Source organism: Puccinia triticina, chromosome 2A (genome assembly GCF_026914185.1).
Source record: "Puccinia triticina chromosome 2A, complete sequence".
Taxonomy (NCBI): Eukaryota; Fungi; Basidiomycota; class Pucciniomycetes; order Pucciniales; family Pucciniaceae; genus Puccinia; species Puccinia triticina.
In genome coordinates this window covers 7,322,086-7,342,949 of record NC_070559.1, presented here as the reverse complement: position 1 = coordinate 7,342,949, position 20,864 = coordinate 7,322,086, and the positions used below count along the sequence as shown (strand labels likewise).

General features: G+C 48.3%; 4 protein-coding genes across 4 annotated transcripts; 2 read left to right on the top strand and 2 right to left on the bottom strand.

Moving 5' to 3' along the window:
• Window positions 1-632: 632 nt before the first annotated feature.
• Window positions 633-5,581, top strand: PtA15_2A779 (uncharacterized protein; the record flags this gene model as incomplete). Its single annotated transcript, XM_053166834.1, has 7 exons — window positions 633-829; window positions 905-1,116; window positions 1,190-4,035; window positions 4,144-4,338; window positions 4,415-4,621; window positions 4,684-5,332; window positions 5,436-5,581. 7 exons carry the CDS (start codon window positions 633-635, stop codon window positions 5,579-5,581), a joined length of 4,452 nt encoding a protein of 1,483 aa, XP_053018017.1.
• A 967-nt stretch (window positions 5,582-6,548) lies between these two features.
• On the bottom strand, window positions 6,549-8,940 carry PtA15_2A778 (uncharacterized protein; the record flags this gene model as incomplete). Its single annotated transcript, XM_053166833.1, has 5 exons — window positions 6,549-7,507; window positions 7,676-8,179; window positions 8,368-8,464; window positions 8,528-8,658; window positions 8,739-8,940. The coding sequence occupies 5 exons, from the start codon at window positions 8,938-8,940 to the stop codon at window positions 6,549-6,551; spliced, it is 1,893 nt and encodes a 630-aa protein (XP_053018016.1).
• A 655-nt stretch (window positions 8,941-9,595) lies between these two features.
• PtA15_2A777 (uncharacterized protein) lies at window positions 9,596-11,315 on the top strand (the record flags this gene model as incomplete). Its single annotated transcript, XM_053166832.1, has 8 exons — window positions 9,596-9,747; window positions 9,823-9,835; window positions 9,932-9,954; window positions 10,036-10,241; window positions 10,312-10,486; window positions 10,566-10,683; window positions 10,765-10,875; window positions 10,959-11,315. 8 exons carry the CDS (start codon window positions 9,596-9,598, stop codon window positions 11,313-11,315), a joined length of 1,155 nt encoding a protein of 384 aa, XP_053018015.1.
• A 6,730-nt stretch (window positions 11,316-18,045) lies between these two features.
• PtA15_2A776 (uncharacterized protein) lies at window positions 18,046-18,376 on the bottom strand (the record flags this gene model as incomplete). The annotated part of the gene is made up of 2 exons (XM_053166831.1): window positions 18,046-18,272; window positions 18,358-18,376. 2 exons carry the CDS (start codon window positions 18,374-18,376, stop codon window positions 18,046-18,048), a joined length of 246 nt encoding a protein of 81 aa, XP_053018014.1.
• Window positions 18,377-20,864: the final 2,488 nt, after the last annotated feature.

The window sequence follows — 20,864 nt, the reverse complement described above, 5'->3', positions numbered from 1 at the left end:
CGTCCACCAGTCCTCTTTTTTGGGACTTGTTGGCCAACTTCAGCGGACATGTGGGAGTCGTCCGACCATTTGCTTCATTTTTCCCAAAAAGAATTGTGTTTGTAACTTCTTACTAGAAGCATGAAAATTGGAGGGGACAGATAAATGTGCATAAATTGGTTTCCCTGAAGCTTTTAGCAATGGTGCGTGAGCAACTTGATAAAAATCAGCGAGTATACATAGCTGCAATATGGCAGTCACTTGAAATGTTATTTGCAATATTCTTTCCAATCTGCAGGGCTGAGCCGAACAGCGAGAAAACGGGCTCTGCAAGTTCTAGGTTGAGGAGTGTTCGTGAATAATTTTGGATCGCAGTACTGGAGTGGGAGTACTGTGGTTGAGTTTCGGCGCGTCGCGTGTGAGTGTTTGAGTTGGTCGATCGCACTGGGATTATGTAATCAGCGAGGTGGGCGCAGTGTTTGCTCAGCGGGTGGCGAACTCAGGCTGGCCTGTTGACCGCTCTTCTCCTCCCCACCACTTTACTCAACATATTCGCCAACTCAGGCAAACCAAGTCCCTGTCTTGTAGACTACATAGTCCTAACCCAACAACTTCCACCAGCCACCCCATCGCCTCGTCGATTGCGGCTCGGAATGGATCCCTCCTCTCACACTCTCCCCGCTGGATCAGCACTACCCGACGACATCCGATTGAAATGCTCCTACTACGCCTCAGAGATCAAAAACCAAGTCAGCTCACTCTATGAAGACCAGCACAAATGGCTCGAAGACCATCTCAGCGAAATCACAGAGACCTTGACCAAGGTTACCGAAAAGAAAACAGGCACGCGGTAAGCACCACATGAGAAGAAAAAAAAAACACGTCCTTTCCCGCTGGTCCTCATCTATTTTCTTTGCCTTCTTAGAGCTGTTATGGCCGGTATAATCAAGACCCCATCCCGTAAACGGACCAAAAGACTCTCCAAGAAGGTATCCAAGCCAGACCACATCGGATTGAATCACCTCGACCAATCTGGCTCAGCTCACCCACTCTCTGAGCTCAAACGATCTCATCTCAACATAAACAGCAAAGATATCCAAGAAATCATCAATCAGCAGCTTGAGAAAGAAAAACGAGGTGCTTTTATTTTATTTTTAGAAGAAAAAACGGCATCTAGCTAAACATGTCTTGGTTTTTTATCCCCACATAGAAATCGAATCGCGCCTACAGAAGGAACTTTCGTCGCTTGATAACCAATACGAGTCTCCTGTTAAAAAAACTGCTGGCAGTTCCACCCTCATCTCGGCCGATCAAACTAAGCCGCCCCCGCCCTTCTGGAATTCGGTCGACTCGCTTCTTTCTTCACAAATCTTATCATCTGGACCAATCGGAACAAACGAGGACGCAATCTTTTCAGTGCCGTCTTCGTCGAAGAAGAAAGCCGATCATCCAGACCCCTTTACTATCAAGGCACTTGGTCCATTTCCTCAGCAAGACTCGGAACTTGAAGAAAGTGAGCCGAGTCATGAGTCGGCAACGGATTCTAACGATGTCTTTGCCGCAGCTGGTCATGAATTGTCTGCTATCCAAGAAGGAGAAGAGGAGGACGATCACCATCATCTCGCTGAGGCACCACCGATGCCCAAATCATTGTTCTCTGCCAAATCGGCCTTGGAAGTTGTGCCCCCACCGAAACAAATCTCGCACCCGACGCAACAAGCAGATCAAGTTTCCACATCGTCACCCCTAAAGAAAGCTACTCCGCCACCCCAATCCAAGACTCCGCCCACCATCTCTCAGTCTGAATCTACCACTCAACCACCCCAGCCCCAATCTCCCCCTCCTCAGCACGCGTCAACGCATACTGAACATCTTGAGGCTTGTGTTGATGAGTCTCATCGACCACCTTTGCCGTCAGACTCGCCATCGGCTCCAGACACAAACTCGGTTGACGCGGCTGGCTTCGATTCTGACCCCATCCCTCCTCAGGCGCTCCACTCCGCCCAGATATCCAACACAAACAACTCGCCTTCTCAAGCAGCAACCTCAAGCATTGTCGACGTCCGCACATCTGATCCTAAACCAATCAAAGCTCCATCGGATTCAACCCCTTTCAATTCTACTGCGCCCTCGACAGTATCTAATGTCTCACCAGCTGTGGTCAACAGACCTCTTACTCCAGAAAACCCAGCCACTGTCCCAGTCAATGAACCCACATTGTTGGCTTCAAACTCTGGCCAAGCACAAGGAAGTCACAACGAGAGCTTTCAACCATCATCTAGCCATATCACGGCTGCGACTATGGTCAAACAGGAATCCGATGAAAAGGCGGAGCAGTCACTGCCTCAGCAAACAGTCCCTACTCAATCGCATGTTGATACCGTTGTAGAAATTCCGTTGGCAGACAATCCGTCAAGCCTTCGAAGCAATTTGTATGCCTCGGTTGGGCCTTCCCTTTCAGACAAACTGGCAGCTCACCAAACTCGTACCCCCGGCCATCCAACCGCATCCAATTTGTTTACTCCCGGGAACGCGCGCTCGTCCGTCATTCAATCGCCGCACAGCCAGTGGTCTAGTAAGCCTAGTGGTGCCACCTGGACCCAACACAAACCCCTCAAGACTCCTGCAGCGCTTTCCAACTTGGGAATTGCTGTTCAGAGCGAAAGGACTAAGAGCGGGGCTTCCGGTTCTCCACTCGAAGACTTGTCCAAGCCCATCAATCTTCTGTCGAATCTACAATCCGCTGCGGCCCAACAGAGTCTGGTAGCTGACAACCCGTTAGCGTCTTCACTAACACGGCCCACTTCGGCAATCGATGCACAGCATCCTCGGCGGTCAGGATTGAAGCGAACGTCTACAGATGCTGGATTCAATCACACCTCCGAATCTCATGATGCTAAGATGAGTCGATCTCATAATCCTGGAATGATGCACGTCAGATCATCAACCACTGGTGCCCCGGCTAAAAAAGGGATGGAGGACCTCAAGAGTAGACTGTCTAAGATACAGCGAGAAAGCGCGATGCATGAACGCGTGCACCATCATCCCTCGGCTCCAAGTGCAGATGCTCCTCTCAACGTCAACCCACGTACATCACTCGTCACTCAGCCCAACGCACTCTCCCTCTCCAAGGCTCTGCCGTCGGCGGTGTCCACCACAAAAGGCCCAGCCTTTTCTAGCAGCACCAACATAGGTACTGGCGAGCAAATCGACAGAGACAGGACTAGCGGAATACGAACTAACCCCCACAATATCTACCGAGATTTCAGCGCGCCAATTGAAATCCCGACTTCATCCAAGATTCAAACTTCACATCCTCTGACGGAACCAATCAATCTTCATCAGAGTCAGATCCGCCCTGTTGAGCTATCGGCATCCCAAAAGATGCGCCCTGAGGCTTCACTAAGTGGGGCCGGCAGTGTTCAGTCACTAGAACCGGAGACGAAAATGCAGAGGAAACGTACTAGTAGTGGTAGTGTGGTCGGCCATATGGTGGCCACCCATGAGGCAAAGATCAAGCCATTGGCCCCAGAGGCTCGCATCAGTCCCCTGGCTACCGTCGGTCAGTATAACGGCCTTTCCTCCCCAACTGAAATGGCGTCGGTCTTACCCACTACTAAAGTAGAAAGTAAGCATCTGGCGTTCTTGAGAGGAGCCGTGGGAGCCAGCACTTCGCCACCTCCGACAACGGTGCTGGACCAGTCTACTCGAAACCCGCCCTCTGGGAGTGTTGAACCCGCTTCCAATTCCGCAGCATCCGAGCATGCCGATCCTCAAGCTCGAACGGCTACAGATGATGGGGAAGGTGAAGACTGCCGATCGGTTGCCAGCAGCAAACTATCCGAGCAACACGAGATGGACGACCCACATGAAAATTCCGACCAATCTAGTGAAGACAACGGAGATCACGAGAAGCAGTCTGAGGCAGAGGAAGAAGCGAGCAATGATGACGATACTTATGGAGAGCCCTCCGTGGAAATTGTCCGTTCACAGGCCAAGCAGATCTTCAATACTTCAGATCATGAACAAGATTCGCGAAACCAGGAATCCAGCAAGGTTAGTAAAAGGCTTACTATGCTCATGTGATTTTTGTTTTTTGATTATTATTGTATTGATTGGAGCTGATGTTTACTTTCATCTCTTTTTGCCTGATATCCTCATCAGCGTAATCCTGGACAATCGGAGAAGGCTAAAACGGCCTGGAATGCTCCAGCAACACCCAGCTCTCCTGCATCGACTGGTCTCATGGGCGTCTTCAAAGCTGGCGCAGCGATCGCTAGCTCGTGGACCACGAGTAAGGCCAAGCCTGAAAAGCCAGAACTGAAAAGCTTGCAGCTTGCAGCTGCAGCCGCCAAAAAGGTTTGTAACTACAGCAAAAGTCAAACCTTAGTTGAAACCTTTCCGCTAACATTTTTTCCCTATCCTGATTGCATAGGAGCAAGATGAGAGGGATCGGAAAGCGACGTTGAAAGAAGAACGACGATTACTGGCGGCAGAGAAAAAACAGGCCGAAGAAAAGGCCAAAGCCGAGAATGAGAGAAAGGCCAGGATGGCAGAAGTCGAGAAGAAGAAACAAGAGCGCGAGGAGGCGCTTAAAGCTCGATCTACGTTTAAGGTCAAAGTCCCATCAAGTCATGCGCCGGTGAGTTCTTTGTCACCGCTAAGGTCTTTGCGCAATCAAACTAACCTTGTCTGGTACAACAGCCGGGAAGCCGACAGGCCTCGATGACCGGAGACGCCACCAAGAAGCGAAAGGGGGAGAATGAGTCCAATCGGACTGTGGAACCCAAGAAAGCCAAGGCGCCCCAGACAGCGGAAACGCATGGGAAGATCCCCTCCAGTGCACAAAAAGCACCCACGACCTCATACTTGCCTACCCGGACTGCGCCAATTGCACCAGGCTCGGCTATCAAAGCGACCGGCTCGAAAGCGGTGCATGCGGGAAGCTCGACGAGCACGAAGCAGGGCACACAAGCCAAGCCCAATCCGCCCTCGCGTCCGGTCTCGCAAATGTCGCAGCACAGCGGGCTTCCCAAAAGCACTGGGCCGTCTCAACAGGCCAACAACCCGGGCCAAAGCTCCCACCAAAGCAATCCGGTTAATAGGCCCACTACCCAGCCGGCTGCTAAGGGCAAGATGAGAGAGGAGAAGGTCGCCGTCGAGGAAGAGTACATCGAGCTCCCGGATATCGACTCCGAGTACTCCGACGACGACGAGTCCGAACACGAGCGCAAGGAGGCTAAGTTGCCCGATTGGGCTCAGAGTCCCGCCTTGAGAGAGGCCTTGGCTAACCAGAGAAAGGTCAACCCTGATGACGTCTTTGGAGGCACGATCCCTCCTCCCAGAATGGATGGTAAGCTTTCTTCCCTTATCCTCAACAATTTCCCGAAATCGTCCCGTCATATCACCCCCAGCAATACCTAATGTGATGATGCTTTTTTTGTCGGGCTTTGTAGAAATATTCAGAGGAAGGACTTCCAAGTTCCGTCATCGCACTTCGTCGGCTAATTGGACCGGCGCCGACCAATTGACGGCCATCGAAGAAGCCGAATACGCCAAACGAATGGGTTACCACAACAAGAAGAGAAGCCTCAAAAAATAGACCCCTCTCATCTCTTTCTTTTCTTGCCCCTTGTTTCTCTCTCTGTGTCTCTCTCGGCCTCTCTACTATACACATGCGTGTCTTCCTCCCTTTTTCCGGTCCCTTTCAGTGCACACCATCCCATTATTTTTATGTAGTTTCTTTCTCTCTAATATCAGTTACGCTGTATCAACCCCACCCCTCTGATAAAAATCCGAACCCTATATCATATGATGCACACCGCTTGTGGATCGCTGTTATAGGCGCTAATATATACTAGCTCTTGTCTTTTGCTGGTGCTTCGCAGCCCCATCAATATGACGCAGACATTTCGACAATTTTAAGTCCGCTTTTGAACGTGTGTTAAGGGCTGAAGTGATTGGTGCTCTCATGGGGTTGTGGTGTATGTGTGAAATGTCCCAGTATTTTGTTGGCAGTTGGAAAAATGTGAACCAGGAAGGAATGGAAGGACAGTTCACATTTGACGGTGACCGCTGCTGGCTTGCTTATTACCGTACCGCTGCTTGCTGGTTTCGGAAATTTATTAACTTCCTTCCCACAACAGCAAAAAATGGCGGAGGGAAAGGAGACAACAAACGATATGGAAAAAGTAGATGCAAAAGGAGATGGAGTACCAGGGAGTCGAATCCTGTACCTCTCGCACACAACTTGTGAAGATGCTAAGCGAGCGCTCTACCGATGAGCTAGAACCCCTGTTGATATTTTCTGCTCAATGTTTCGCAACCAGACTCCTTTTTTTCAGTAGCTTCGATTCCCAAAAGGTTGGCAGATATCACAAAAGCGATGGGCTATGTTTTCGTACAATCAACAGGCTTTTTTTGTGGCTTTGATTTCAAAAGATGAAGCAGATTATGGAGCAGACACGATGACCAAATAAATAGACTAAAAAAGACAAGTTCTGAAACCACAGGATTAGAACAAAAAAGGTATGTGTGTGGACAATTAAAGGTTTTGAGTGTACAATTGTTTAGAGAGAAACACTATCAATGATCTCGATCAAGTCGGACCAGTTTCGTACCGAGCGTTCGGAAAATTGACGCTCATGATCGACGAATTCTTTCCAAGTGAACCGAATGAGACTGGCGACTCTCAGAGTATGGACGATTTCCTGCCACAAACACCAGCGAATAAAGACCCTTCTCCGAAGCTTGAACTCGATCCCCGCGCGATCCTGCTCGACCAGATTCTTTAGCCGATCCACTTCGTCCTCCCAGCCCGGCTTCTGCGCCTCCCGGGCCGCTTCGATCTTCCGCGTGTTCAACTCCGCCCGTGGCTTAAGTCGTTCATCTACGTCGTCCCCGCTGAGCCGGTCTATACGCTCAAAGAGACTGACGAAGTTCGTGAAGAGTTCCTTGTGCGCTCGGATTTGTTCTTGGGTGGAAAGGCTCAATCGGCCGGCGCGGTGCTCGATGATTTCGGCGTGTTTGCCGATATGTTGGCCGACGAGCTCGGTCTCCTCTTCGGCCCGTTGGACCTCATTCAGGGTCCATTCCGACTGCTCACTATTCAACGCCGCCCGCCCGCTCTCGAGCGCCGATCCGATCGCAAACTGGATCTTCGTCAGATCCACACTCTGCGCCTCGTTCCGACGCACCATCCGCTCCAAGCCGTTGCAGATCCTTCCCCAATGCTCGATCATCAGCGGCAATCGAGATCGGAAGTTCACGGAATGGTTGTCCAGGTCTTCCGGAATTGACATCTCTTCGGCCGGCGTCAGACGAGTCGTGACTGACTCTTCAACCAGATGGACCCGCGAATGCGATCGCCAAGTGGCTAGGTCCGAGGGCTCACTGAGAAATGTTGTGAGGATGGAGTCCGTCGACAGCACTGGATGGTTTACCAAGAAGTTCATACATCTCTGCAGGCCCCGACGCCGTCTCTCTAGAAACTGGGAGTCATCACCTGCCACAAGATGATGACCAGAAACTAATGTCAAATTTTAGTTGATTGAAGGAGATTTCGTCCACCAAAATTCCCAAAATCCGAGGCCGGCAAAATCAGGAAGTTTTTCAAAAGAGGGAGAGGGAGAGCAAAGTATCCGTAAGAAGAGAGGGGAGAGGAAGATATATCTGAAAGAATATGATGGAGACTGACTGGCCAACCGCTTGGGCGGTAAGATCGGAAGGAGTCTAAAAGGATATCTTTTCAAAAGACACTCGTGGAGCCAGACGAAGTCACTATATCTTCGTGGGACACTGGTACCTTTCCGTTCGTGTTCGACCGTATAGACGTTGTGTTTGAGAAGCCATCCCTCGGGAGAACTCAATCTGATCGATACTGAGTCACGTATTAGAGGGTTGAAGTTCGGCAAGAAGCGTGAATTTGAGAATTGAGGGTCGGGTTCGATCCGATTATTCATCCGGGGCTCGGGTGCTCTGGGTGCAGAGATCTCGGCCTGGTCGATCAGGAATGGCAAACTCGTCGAAGCTTCGGCAGCTCGGCTCTTCATGGTTGAGGAGGGACTTGTGCACCATGGATCTTCGGGAAACGCAGACCGTTGAGCCTGTGTCCTTGCAGGGTTGATGAGTGATGTGCCTAGGTCCAGTGTGGGGAGTGGGAATGATGCCTTTCTGGAGATGATCCGCTGTACACACAATGCTTCAACCATAGAAGAAAATGAAAAAAAAACAATTAGGGTTGCACGTAGATAGATAAACGTCATTAGTCGGTCACAAAGCTGGGATGATTTTCATTTTCAGCTTCGATGGTATGAGAATAGACATTGGATCGTTTGTTAACCTTGGAGGGGATGGTGGCTAGATTTGGGGGTGTAAAGGGTTACTCACGGGATCTTCCTTGCTGAGCAAAGGCCACAGCGGCCAATGCAATACTGAATTCCTGCTTAGATACTCGTGATGAGCGACCACAGCTGACGCTGAGGATCTAGCAAATGATGGCAGGAGATCAGGTACAAGTTTCGTGAAAATGGCGGAGCAATCAACGGACTTGTTCTATGGCACTGGCGCCGACCCCACTGCTGGCCAGGACTCGATGGACATTTGCGATTGAAGCGGTTCCATTGGCGGGATCGGTGGCATTGAAGGCCTGGTGGTAGATGAGGGGCAACGCTGAGTCGTCTGTAAAAGGTACGAAAGATCAGAACGGCGTCAAGATCATGAGAAGGGCGTCGTAAGGCGAGTGAAACGAGCGACCAAACTGATGTTTCCTTGTAAGCGCGCATCTGGCTCGAAGCCGTCGACAGAGTTATGGCCAGAGAGGGGTTTATGTGACCAAGGGTCGTTAGCATAAGCGTCAGGAGAGGATTGGGCGAGGAGTGTGGAGCTGGCGGTGGATGCTGGCGTGGTGAAGAGTTCGCCGGTGGAGTGACTTGTGGGCAGATGAGATGTCGATGAGTCCATAGTTGGAGTCGTGGGGCCAGCGTTCTCTGAGGAGAGCCGCGACCGGACTCGAGTTCGATCAGAGACAGACATTTCTGAGGCTGATACACATGAAGATCGACACGAGGTGTTTGTGGCTTGCAGTCTCGACTTAGAAGGAAGGAGAGATATCCAATCGACTATTGACCACACGAGAAGGATATTGAAAGATAGAAAGTGGACAGATGTCAATTCTTCTGAGCTTCCAGATCACAACAGGGGTAGTAGTCATTGACGTGTATTTTGAGGAATCCTTGTGGCTGTGGGCCTTGGGAGAATTCCTTGGAAAGTGTCTGGGGAGATGCCAAACAGAAGTCACGTCTGTCCTCGGAACGGGTCAGTTCGAAAGAGATCAAGACTTCTTTCCTGCCTGGATCACGACCGCGCAACGAATCCTAGTATGTATGAATTCCAATCGGTGGTTTCCAGGAATGCGGAAACGGCTGCAGCTCGAATTTCGGAGGTTAAGAGGAACCAAGTTGCATGGAAACTTCATGACGCAATCTTGAGCGGGAATGTCACGAGGGTGTCAGGAGTGGAGAACCCGGGCAGATGTCACAGGGATGGGTGACAGTCACATGACTGTGTAGCAGCAGGACTGATTACTGAACTTGTCCCACTCTGATTGTGTCCAGTGATGCCATCAACAACACCATTCACCTCGCCGGCTTGGAAAAGATGTTTACCGCTGGCGATCATCCCACTCGCTTTCCTACTGCTGGCCAATCGACTGGATGCGGTCAACCACTCTAACAACTGGGCCGTCTTGGTTTGCACCTCCAGATTCTGGTCAGTCTCATCCCGAGCTTCGTGTCATTGGGCCTCACATCAGAACTCATTTCCCCATCTGATCGTCCGTTGCAGGTTCAACTATCGCGTGCGTCCAGGACACGTCTTTGATAACCGCTTTGAACATATGTTAACCCGCCACGTGAATTGGACTCGATCCACTTGCCTTCCTTCGTCCGGCTAGCACATTGCTAATACTTTGGGCATGTGAGCTTGGGAGGAGACTATGGGGCAGAAGACGAAATCGGAACATAACACTCAATTTCCTCGTCCATTCCTTTTTCCCAGGTATCGGTCCGTGAAACGACTCGGGATTCCCGACTCCAACATCATCCTCATGCTGGCAGACGACATGGCGTGTAACCCAAGGAACATGTTCCCAGGGACGGTTTACAGTAATTCGGAGAGGAAGTTGGACCTCTACGGCGATGGGATCGAGGTCGATTACCGAGGAGAGGAAGTGTCCGTCGAGAACTTTATCCGCTTGTTGACCGGTCAGATCTCACCAATACCGGAAACTATGAAGATGGCAGGAAACACTGAAATCGATGACCTGACTGATAGGTCGAGTGGCTGAAGGGACTCCCCGATCGAAAAGACTGATGACCGATGAACGGTCTAACATCCTGGTCTATATGACCGGTCATGGTGGAGACGAGTTCCTCAAATTTCAAGACGCAGAAGAGATCAGTGCATTTGATCTCGCCGATGCATTCCAGACGATGTGGGCCAAAAAACGGTAAGCCATTTTGTTCTTTCTGTTAGGGCTCACCAACTGGTGTCATATAGATAATTGATATCCTGGAGATTAAAAATAGGTACAACGAGCTGCTTTTCATGATCGATACTTGCCAGGCCAATACGATGACTAGCAAATTGTACTCGCCCAACATCGTCGCTACCGGTTCATCAGCCAAGGGCGAAAATTCTTATTCTGTAAGTCTTTTTTTTTTTTTTTTTGATCCCCTCCGCCGTTGTTTCATCTTGGATTGACCTCTTCCATATATCTTATCCTAGCATCACGCAGATTCTGACATTGGCGTGGCTGTTGTGGATCGATTTAGTCACTTTGTTTTGAGTCATCTGGAGGGCATGAATAAAACATCATCATCAACTCTCCAAGACTTTGTAAGTCAACTCCTCTAGACGGCCTTCTTGCCATCAGGATCACTTACATCGTGACTTTTTTTTTCTTCTTTTTTTTGTGGCAGGTTAATGCATATTCCTACGACATCTTCCACTCAAACCCTGGTGCACGTTCGGATCTGCTGGGTCGATCGATGAGTGAAGTGCTAATGACAGACTTTTTCGGCGGGGTCAGTTCGGTAGAACTAGCCGCTTTACCAGCCGACAGTCCGGTGGGGAGCGCTGCTGAGCCGACAAAGCCGGAAGCTATCTGGAAGCTGACCACCTCCCGATGGAACTCGGCCAGGAGGACTGCGGACGATTCTTTCGCCGGGCCGGGTAGATCTTTGCAGGGTCACGCCAACTGGCGGAAACTGTCCCCAACCTTGCTCCTCACTCTTACCTTCGCCGCACACTTTTGGGCAGCCCATAAATTGACATGATCTACTTCTCAAACACCCGTCTTTCGGCAAGACCGATTTGTGCAATCTTTGTGCTGGTTTGAGTATTCAATCTTCAGTGTCCCAATCCTTCAAGATTATTGCCTCCACCGTTTTGCGAGTCGCGCCTTGGCTGATCATGTCATCATCGGTATTCCATTGATAGAGGACTGCCTGACTGTGACTGACAAGTATTAGTCAGAAGCACTTTGCTCCTATGACCAGTACACTACAGACCAGTATTCCAGTGGGGTTGTTACTCCCCTGAATAACTGGTACATGACAATCATTGGGAGAAGCTGTCACTTCACAATAACCTGGTTCCTGTGCCTCAAACTACACATGCATGCGAACATTTTGAGGAAGCCAGCCCTGCCAGAAAAAGGGATAGAAGTCTAAGACGCATAAGTCTTCATACAAATGTATATGTGCTTAATTCCAAAACTGCTTGGATGTGTGATAGAGATGTCACATTGCCACCTACAGTGGTTACCTGTCAGTGGCATCACCCTTCAGCAGGTTCCTGTGTGCGCTTGCAGTTACCAATGGTGGCAGTTGGGTGTTCCATTTTGGTATGAGTTTAAAGAAATAGCTCCACACTGGCACCTGAAACAGCACACAGGTACCTGCTGAAGGGTGACAGGTGCCTGCGGTGGGGGCCAATGGTCATCTCTGGTGAGTGATCACCAATTGGCCTACACGCATAACATGTTGAACTTAAAGTAGTTCTTTTGGTTCTTTCTCATTTTCCCGCCTTTAGTGTAGTTGTGCCGCAGTTGTTCTGAAACCTAGTTGATCTTATAAAACTCCGTTCTTATCATGTATCGGTTCTTTTCTCAATCAACTCATTTAGTTTCATCAAACAACTCTTTGCTAACTCTCATCACAACTGATCAGGTTAGTGATCGTTTGCGGTACTAAGTCGTACACTCGTGTAGTTACTTATATCACTACACCTTAAAGGTGTGCAAAAGCAATCAACTCATTTAGTTTCATCAAACAACTCTTTGCTAACTCTCATCACAACTGATCAGGTTAGTGATCGTTTGCGGTACTAAGTCGTACACTCGTGTAGTTACTTATATCACTACACCTTAAAGGTGTGCAAAAGCAATCAACTCATTTAGTTTCATCAAACAACTCTTCACTAACTCTCATCACAACTGATCAGGTTAGTGATCGTTCGCGGTACTAAGTCGTACACTTGTGTAGTTACTTATATCACTACACCTTAAAGGTTAGTGATTGTTCGCGGTACTAAGTCGTACACTCGTGTAGTTACTTATATCACTACACCTTAAAGCTCCGAGTTCATTAGGTTATGAGCCCAGATTGTGCTTAAATCTGCAACCTCTTTGAACCCGAGTCTTTGTACGCAATGACCAATAAGGCTATCCATCGTCTTCCGATTCTCACCAGGACTACTTTTGACGACTGGCGAAATGTCATGTTCTCATTCTGTCTTGAGAAGGGAGTCGATGAGCACTTGTTATCTGACTTGGTCACTGGTGAAAGAGATCCGATTGCCAAAGCAACTCTTAAACTTCAAAAAGGAGTCGCGGCGGGAATCTTAGGTCGCAACTTAGGGGTAGAAAACTACGCCAAGTTCATCACTGAAGAAAATAAGAAACAACCTCATCTTATTTGGACCGCTTTGACTGATCACTTTCAGTCAAAGTCAGCTCAAAATCAATCGGTTTTTTACCAAGATTTTCTAAAAATTAGATTCAACTCGACTCTCGAGCAATTTTTGACGGATATAGATGTAGGGTTATCTCGTGTTCGGTCGGTAGGGATCCAAATTGTCAAGATGGAAAAGCAAACGCTTGATGAACATCTATTAGCCGAATACCTTGTCAACCTTTTGCCTTCCAAACTGGAAGGAACTAAAGATCTTCTTCTCAATAAGAGTCCGATCGACATCGATACTGTCAAACAATTCCTCAACTCTAAATATTTGAGTTTGAACGCTGAAAACTCCTCATCTGCTTCCAAAGGGGTTATCATAAAGAGTGAAAATGCTCTCAAGTCCGTCGTGGCAACCTGTGAAAACGGTGTTCACAACGAGGATGCTCCGCATTCTAAGTCAAATTGCTATCAACTTCATCCGAATAAGGCAACCGAAGCATACAAAAAACGTCGAAGTCAAACTGCTTCAAAGAAGAAAGCTAACGCCGTGACATCCAAAGATATTAGCGGGGTCTACGTCTGCGTTTCTACTCCTCAAGCTTTGGCGGTGATCCACGACAACGCACTGATCTTCCTAGACAGCTGCTGCTCTGATCATATGTTTCCTGAACGTCGTAATTTCACTGAGTACGAAAAATTCGACTCTGCGGTGAACGTTGCTAGCGGACAATCTTTACCTATTAAAGGACGCAGTCTCATCAAAATCAAGAGTGACAACGGGAAATCTTTCGTCGTTAAGGCTCTTCATGTGCCTGATTTAACTCACGCGCTTTTGAGTCTCGCGCGCTTGTCAGCATTCAACTGTGACTTGCTCCGTCGGGATGGTTCTCAATACTTTGTTAAGGATATTGTTAAGAATATCGTCCTTTTCGAAGCAAATATCAGCAGCAACATCTTTGTCTGCCAGGTCAGAGTTGTTCAACCACCGGGTTCCTCCAAGTCGTTATTGAATGCTACGTAAGCTCAAGGTCCGTCTAAATTCGCTTCACTAAGCTCAGCGGATGTTGACTCTGAACTTGCGCACAGGCGAGCGGGGCACCCTAGCCGAGAAGCATTAGTTAAAATGTTTGACTTAAGCTACTCAACTTCAAATTGTGAATCGTGTTGCATTTCAAAATCTCACCGTCAACCATTTACTAGTCAACTACCTAAGCCTACTTGTGTCCTTGACTATGTTTACATGGATCTCAGCGGCAAAATAACGCCAGCCACTGTTGGGAAATGTTCATACTACTTCAAAATTACCGACGCTTTCTCTTTGTATAAACATGTATATATTTTATCATCAAAAAGTCAAGCTTTCGAAAAGTTCAAAGAATATTTCAATGAAGTAACAACGTTTCACTCAAGGAAGCTTCTTAACCTGGTAACCGATGGCGGTGGCGAATTTTGCTCCGCAGAGTTTGAAAGTTATCTTAAGGATCAAGGCATTCGTCATCATATCACTGCACCTTATACACCTCAGCAAAACTCAATTGCTGAAAGGGGTAATAGGACGACGAGTGAGAAGGCGCGATCTCTCCTGAAGCAAGCTTCGCTACCTGTTACCTTGTGGGGGGAAGCCGTTATGACTGCCGTTTTCTACGAGAATATTACGCCAACCAAGAAAATAAAGTGGAAATCTCCGCATGAAGTTTGGTTCGGATATTGTTTTAACCTTGCTCGTTTGCGTGTATTTGGTTGTCGGGCGTATGTTAACATTCCGAAGGAAAGAAGGCAGGGGAAGTTTGACGATACCTCGAAGAGAGGTGTTTTAGTTGGCTATAGACTTAATATTCCAAACTGGAGAATATTAACTTCGGACTACAGGGTTGAGTACAGCCATGACGTCACTTTTGACGAGGCTAGTTTTCCAGGAATCTCCCCCGCAAGTTCTGTCTATGCGGAGCTACATGAAGAACTTGATGATACAATGACGTCATCCTTTGACGATTCGTCATCGCTTTTACTTCCAGTTTCTCCGATCATTCAAACTTCTCCATCTTCTTCTATCCTGTCGATTCAACCTATTCCCTCGCTCGCTCCGGTTGCAGTTGATTCCTTGTCGTCAGCGCAACCCACTTCCTCCCAGGCTCCACTCACTTCGCTTCCTTGTGATTCTTCGTCATCAGTGCCAAAACCAAACTGGTATTACGTTCCCGCAAACCAGCCTGCGCCTAAATATATCACTTCAGACCCGACTGACCCGAGTAACATCCTTACCACCAAACAAAGAGCTCACTTGGTCAACAAAACTTTGACGACCGAACCTTGGTTTGTGCCGTTCTTTAATCATAGCTTGTGTTGCTCCTCCATTCAAGAATCTAACTCGGTTCCCAAAACCTACAAAGCCGCAGTCAACTCAGCTCAATCTCATAATTGGCTAGAAGCTATTTCGGCTGAACTTGCTGCGATGGATCGTCTTAATGTTTGGGAAATCGTACCAATACCATCCGACGCCACTCTTCTGGGCACAGTGTGGGTATTCAGGATTAAAACCAATGCTGCGGGTGAATTCGTAAAATTTAAGGCTAGACTTTGTGCGCAAGGCAGTGCACAACAGGATGGAATCGACTACAACGAGACTTTCGCTCCTACTGGTCGGCTTCCAGCTCTTCGCTCTGTGTTGGCTTACGGTGTCAACAACAATCTTGATATACATCAGATGGACGTCAAGAATGCCTTCTTGAACGGGACCTTGGAAGAAACGGTTTACCTACGAATTCCGCAAGGTTTGGATGCTCCGGCTGGGACCTGTCTTCATCTGGTAAAGTCAATTTACGGTTTGAAGCAGGCACCGAGGGTTTGGTATCGCGAACTGTCCGCCTTCTTCGAATCCATAAATTTTTTCCCTTCTCCGAATGATCCCTGTCTCTTCAGTTCCGCCGATCCCAATTGGACTTGTCTTGTTCACGTCTATGTGGACAATCTCGTCGTCGTCTCAGAGGATGTTGGTCGTTTCAAACAGTTCATCAACGATAAATTTTTGATGGACGATTTGGGTCCGATCAACTCTCTTCTTGGGATGAAAATATCTTGCGCCGATGATCATCTTGAGTTGTCTCAAGAAAATTATGTCTCTGAAATTCTGGCCGAATACGACATGGCGAATTGTCGACCTGTGCTTACTCCCATGGTTCCGAACACAAGATTGGTACGAGCCACTTCAGACGAAATTCAAACCTTCAAGGATTTAAATATAAGTTATTGAAGGGCGATTGGTTTAGTGAACTGGGCGGCGGTGGCGACTCGACCCGACATCACTTTTGCCGTTTCTCAACTCTCCCAACATCTAGAAAACCCTGGGATTGTTCATTGGCGTGCTTTTCTCCATCTTCTCCGTTATCTTTCAAAAACGGTCGATTTTTCCCTCAACGTTGGCGGCAATGATAATCGAGTTTTCATCTACGTCGACTCAGACTACGCGAGTTGCGTTGATACTCGTCGCTCTTACTCGGCCTACTTGGTTCATTGGGGAAACTCTATCATTTCCTGGCGTGCCAAGAAGCAAGTTTCTGTCGCGTCCTCGACTACCGAAGCAGAGTACAAAGCCTTGTACAACAGTGTTCAAGAGGCTATTTCCATGCGCACTCTTCTTACTTCGCTTAACTTGCCAATCTATCCAATTCCTATATTCTGCGACAATCAAGGTGCAATAGCTTTGGCAAGAAATCCTCTTTTTCAACAGCGCTCCAAACACATCGATGTCAAATTCCATTTCATTCGCAAAGCCGTTGAAAACAATCAAGTCGAGATCAAATACATTCCAACTTCCGACAATCAATCTGACGGATTCACTAAATCTTTATCGACCCGCCGTCACAAAATGTTTCTTCGTTATCTCGGATACCAGCTCCGAGACTTCAAGTCTGAAAACTGAGAACGAGGGGGGGTGTTGAACTTAAAGTAGTTCTTTTGGTTCTTTCTCATTTTCCCGCCTTTAGTGTAGTTGTGCCGCAGTTGTTCCAAAACCTAGTTGATCTTATAAAACTCCGTTCTTATCATGTATCGGTTCTTTTCTCAATCAACTCATTTAGTTTCATCAAACAACTCTTCGCTAACTCTCATCACAACTGATCAGGTTAGTGATCGTTCGCGGTACTAAGTCGTACACTCGTGTAGTTACTTATATCACTACACCTTAAAGGTGTGCAAAAGCAATCAACTCATTTAGTTTCATCAAACAACTCTTCGCTAACTCTCATCACAACTGATCAGGTTAGTGATCGTTTGCGGTACTAAGTCGTACACTTGTGTAGTTACTTATATCACTACACCTTAAAGGTTAGTGATCGTTCGCGGTACTAAGTCGTACACTCGTGTAGTTACTTATATCACTACACCTTAAAGCTCCGAGTTCATTATAACAAACCCATCTGAAGATACTTGTCACAGATGCTCTCTGCTGACAGAAAACTTCAATGCTTATGGAGAGGGAACTGAACCTCAGACATTGGCATGTTCTGCCAAATTGCCATATGAAAGATAATGAAATATAAACTTATGAATAAGATAGACTACAGTAAAACAGCAATTCATAAAAAGTGACTCACGAGTTCAAAATATTTGACACATCAAATCAGGCAATAATTTCCAATGAGTTATAAATACAATCAAACAAAATTTGCACACTGAAATTGAACTGACTTCAGAGCAGTTGAATGATAAAATTATGGTCTGGCACTCTCTAGTGCCACAGTTTCTTCCCTGATGAGAGAAGATAGAGATCACCAAGTGGACCCGGGTACCCGCCGCGTGTCCGGGTACCCGCGGTGTTTTTCGTGATATTCAGACACCCGTACCCGTACACGGCACCCGCGGGCGGGTACCGGCGGTACTTTTTGCGGGTACCGCGGGTACTTGTGCTTTTTTTTATCCAACACCCTCACTCGATGACAGCTACAGACTGTTCATTGGGAGTGATGGTTCCTCCCGATGACCGGGCTCTGTCCCAGTCATCGGGAGGGTTGTTTCCTCTTGATGACCGGGACAGGTCCTGGTCATCGGGAGTGATGGTTCCTCTTGATGACCGGGATAGACCCCGCTCATCGAGAGGGTTGTTTCCTCAGACCCCGCTCATCGAGAGGCTTGTTTCCTCTTGATGACCGGGGTCTGTCCCAGTCATCGAGAGGAAACAACCCTCTCGATGAGCGGGTTCTATCCCGGTCATCGAGAGGGTTGTTTCCTCACGATGACCGGGTTCTGTCCCGGTCATCGAGAGGGTTGTTTCCTCTTGATGACCGGGATCTGTCCCGGCCATCGAGAGGGCTGATTCCCCTTGATGACCGAGATCTGTCCGGGTCACCTAGAGGGTTCAATTCCTCTCAATGACCGGGGTCTGTCCCGGTCATCGAGAGGAACCATCACTCCCGATGACCAGGATCTGTCCCGGTCATCGAGAGAAAACAACCCTCCCGATGACCAGGCCACAGATCCCGGTCATCGGGAGGGCTGATTCTTCTTGATGCGGTCATCGAGAGGGCTGTACTATTCCTCTGGATGACCGGGGTCTGTCCCGGTCATCGAGAGGGCTGATTCCCCTTGATGACCAGGATCTGTCCCGGTCATCTCGAGGAATCAAGTGACCGTAACAGCGGGTACCCGGGTACCTGAAATACCCGCCTGCCGCGGGTATTTTTGGCGGGTATCCGGGTACCTGGTGCTTTTTTGCCCAAAATCCCGCACCCGGACCCGTACACGGCACCCGTGCGCGGGTACCCGACGCCATGTGGCGGGTACCCGCCCACGGGTGCCGGGTACCCGCGCGGGGGTCCAGTTGGCAATCTCTAAGAGAAGACAACTTGGAGGAGGAGGAGCTCTTTTTATAGACAAATGTGAGAGATTTTAGCCCCCCTTGAGAGGGGGGCTCCTGGGTTAGGGTTTCAGCTAGGCTAGACAGGGGTATGAGACATTTTAGCTGGTGGCAGTAGGTACAAATGATGTCATAATATGTACAAATGATGTCAGTATATGCCAGGGGTACATAAATGACGTCAGAAGGCTGCAGTGGTGCCGCATGAAAGTGACAGGAAGTGAAAGTAGGCTGCATGAAGTGTCATACAGATGCAGTGAGTGTGTAAATGAAGTCTGAGGCTGCAGAAGCAGTGTAAGATGATGTCATAGTATGGTCCTGGACATAAGGTCAAACTTGACACTATGTAATGACTTTAGTCTGATGGGGAGATTTATGTTTGTATCCTGTGATATGTATAAGCATGATGCCCTGATCCTTGACTTGAGGCTGGTGACAGGCTGGTGACTGTGTGTGTTCAACGTGTGATAGGTGTTGAGTGGGGTCCAAAGAGGTGTAATTTCCAATCCAGTGGGGTTCCAGGGACGCTGGAGTGGAAGAAACTGGTACCCTCACAAAATGTATCCCGGAGAAAGTTGGGTGATTTGGAGAACTCCCCTCCGCAGCTCCGCCAATGTTTTAGGGCTCCAAGTGACAACAATGGGTAATTACATTACTTTGTGTTATCCGCACAATTTGGGTAAAATAACTACCCTTGCTACCTGCAGTGCCTTGTTACATTATCTGTAACAGAATCTTTTCTGGCCTCACACACAACATGATGGCCTCTCTTTTTGAGGTTGTTATGGTGTGTTATACACTGGATAATGCGCTAACAGGCCAAAATAGGCTCTTTCCAGCCCAGAATTTATCAGTTATCTAACGCTCTGTGGGCGCGGATAACATAACAAACATCACTACTTTTCTGTTACATTGTGGGGGTAACGTAACGCACTGCTGTTATGCGTAACTGTAATGCTAACGGCTATAAACCGTTACTTTACCGTTATCTGTAATATAACTACCCATTGTTGCAGGCGGTGTAAATAAAGAAAAGCACATAAAATAATAAAGCTCTGCAAAAGTAACAGTAAAATAAAGCTCCACCACATAAAGAAGATAACTCCGTGAAAATGCAAGAATTAGGGGGAGTATTTGTTTCCTTTGTTTTTGTTTGTTTTTGTTTTCTTGTCCCTTCCTCTCTTCTCTTAGTGTACGCGCACGCGTGGAGTACACAAGGGTCTTTCACACTGCCTGTCACAGTCTGTCACAGCTCTGGAATCCAAGTTCATCCAAACTTGGAGGAAGGATCCACATGGTATCCACCTCCGCACCACAAGGAATATCATCATTTTTCTGAGCTTCTTGATCCTGAGTTTATTCACCCTGAGTTATTGAGTTCTAATTTTATTCAACCACGTTTCTTTTTTTATTACTTTCCTTCAAACCTTTCTGAGACATAGACTACAGCCAAATCCACACAACGCTGAGGGAATTTCCAAGCCCCTTGTTCCTCTCAAATCCTCTTTCTACACCACTATCCATCCTTGATTCTCTCCTGCTCCAGATATCATGGAACACCCACAAGGGCAGCGCATGCATTATCCCCTCAGACAACTGCCTCCACCTGGCACGGCTGGAGTCCATAACACCCCTGTCTAACCTATGATTTCAGGATCCCATATGCCGCCTCCATCACAGCTAGGCCCACTGATGTAGCCCGCTTTGGCTGCCACGGCTTCCCCCAATCACTGCCTCCACTAGCCGGTCCACGCTGGCCTGCTCACTTTGAGTCCAGCTCTGCTTGCCGCCACCTTCATTTGTGCGCTCCGCTACACTCCATTCTGTGTTATCTGCCCTCCACCAACGGTGGGCCAGCTACGCTAACCGTAGCGTTAGCGTGGCGTAGCGTAGCGGAATTCCGCTAACTTTTAGCGTAGCGTTAGCGGAATTGCGCCTTCTCTGCGCTAACGCTACGCGCAAAGGGTGCGCAGCTAATTTAGCTGTTAGCGTAGCGTTAGCGCAGATGCGCGCAATTGCGCTAACGCTACACACGCAGGGCGCAAAAGAGCGCGCGCTACGGTGCGCCACAG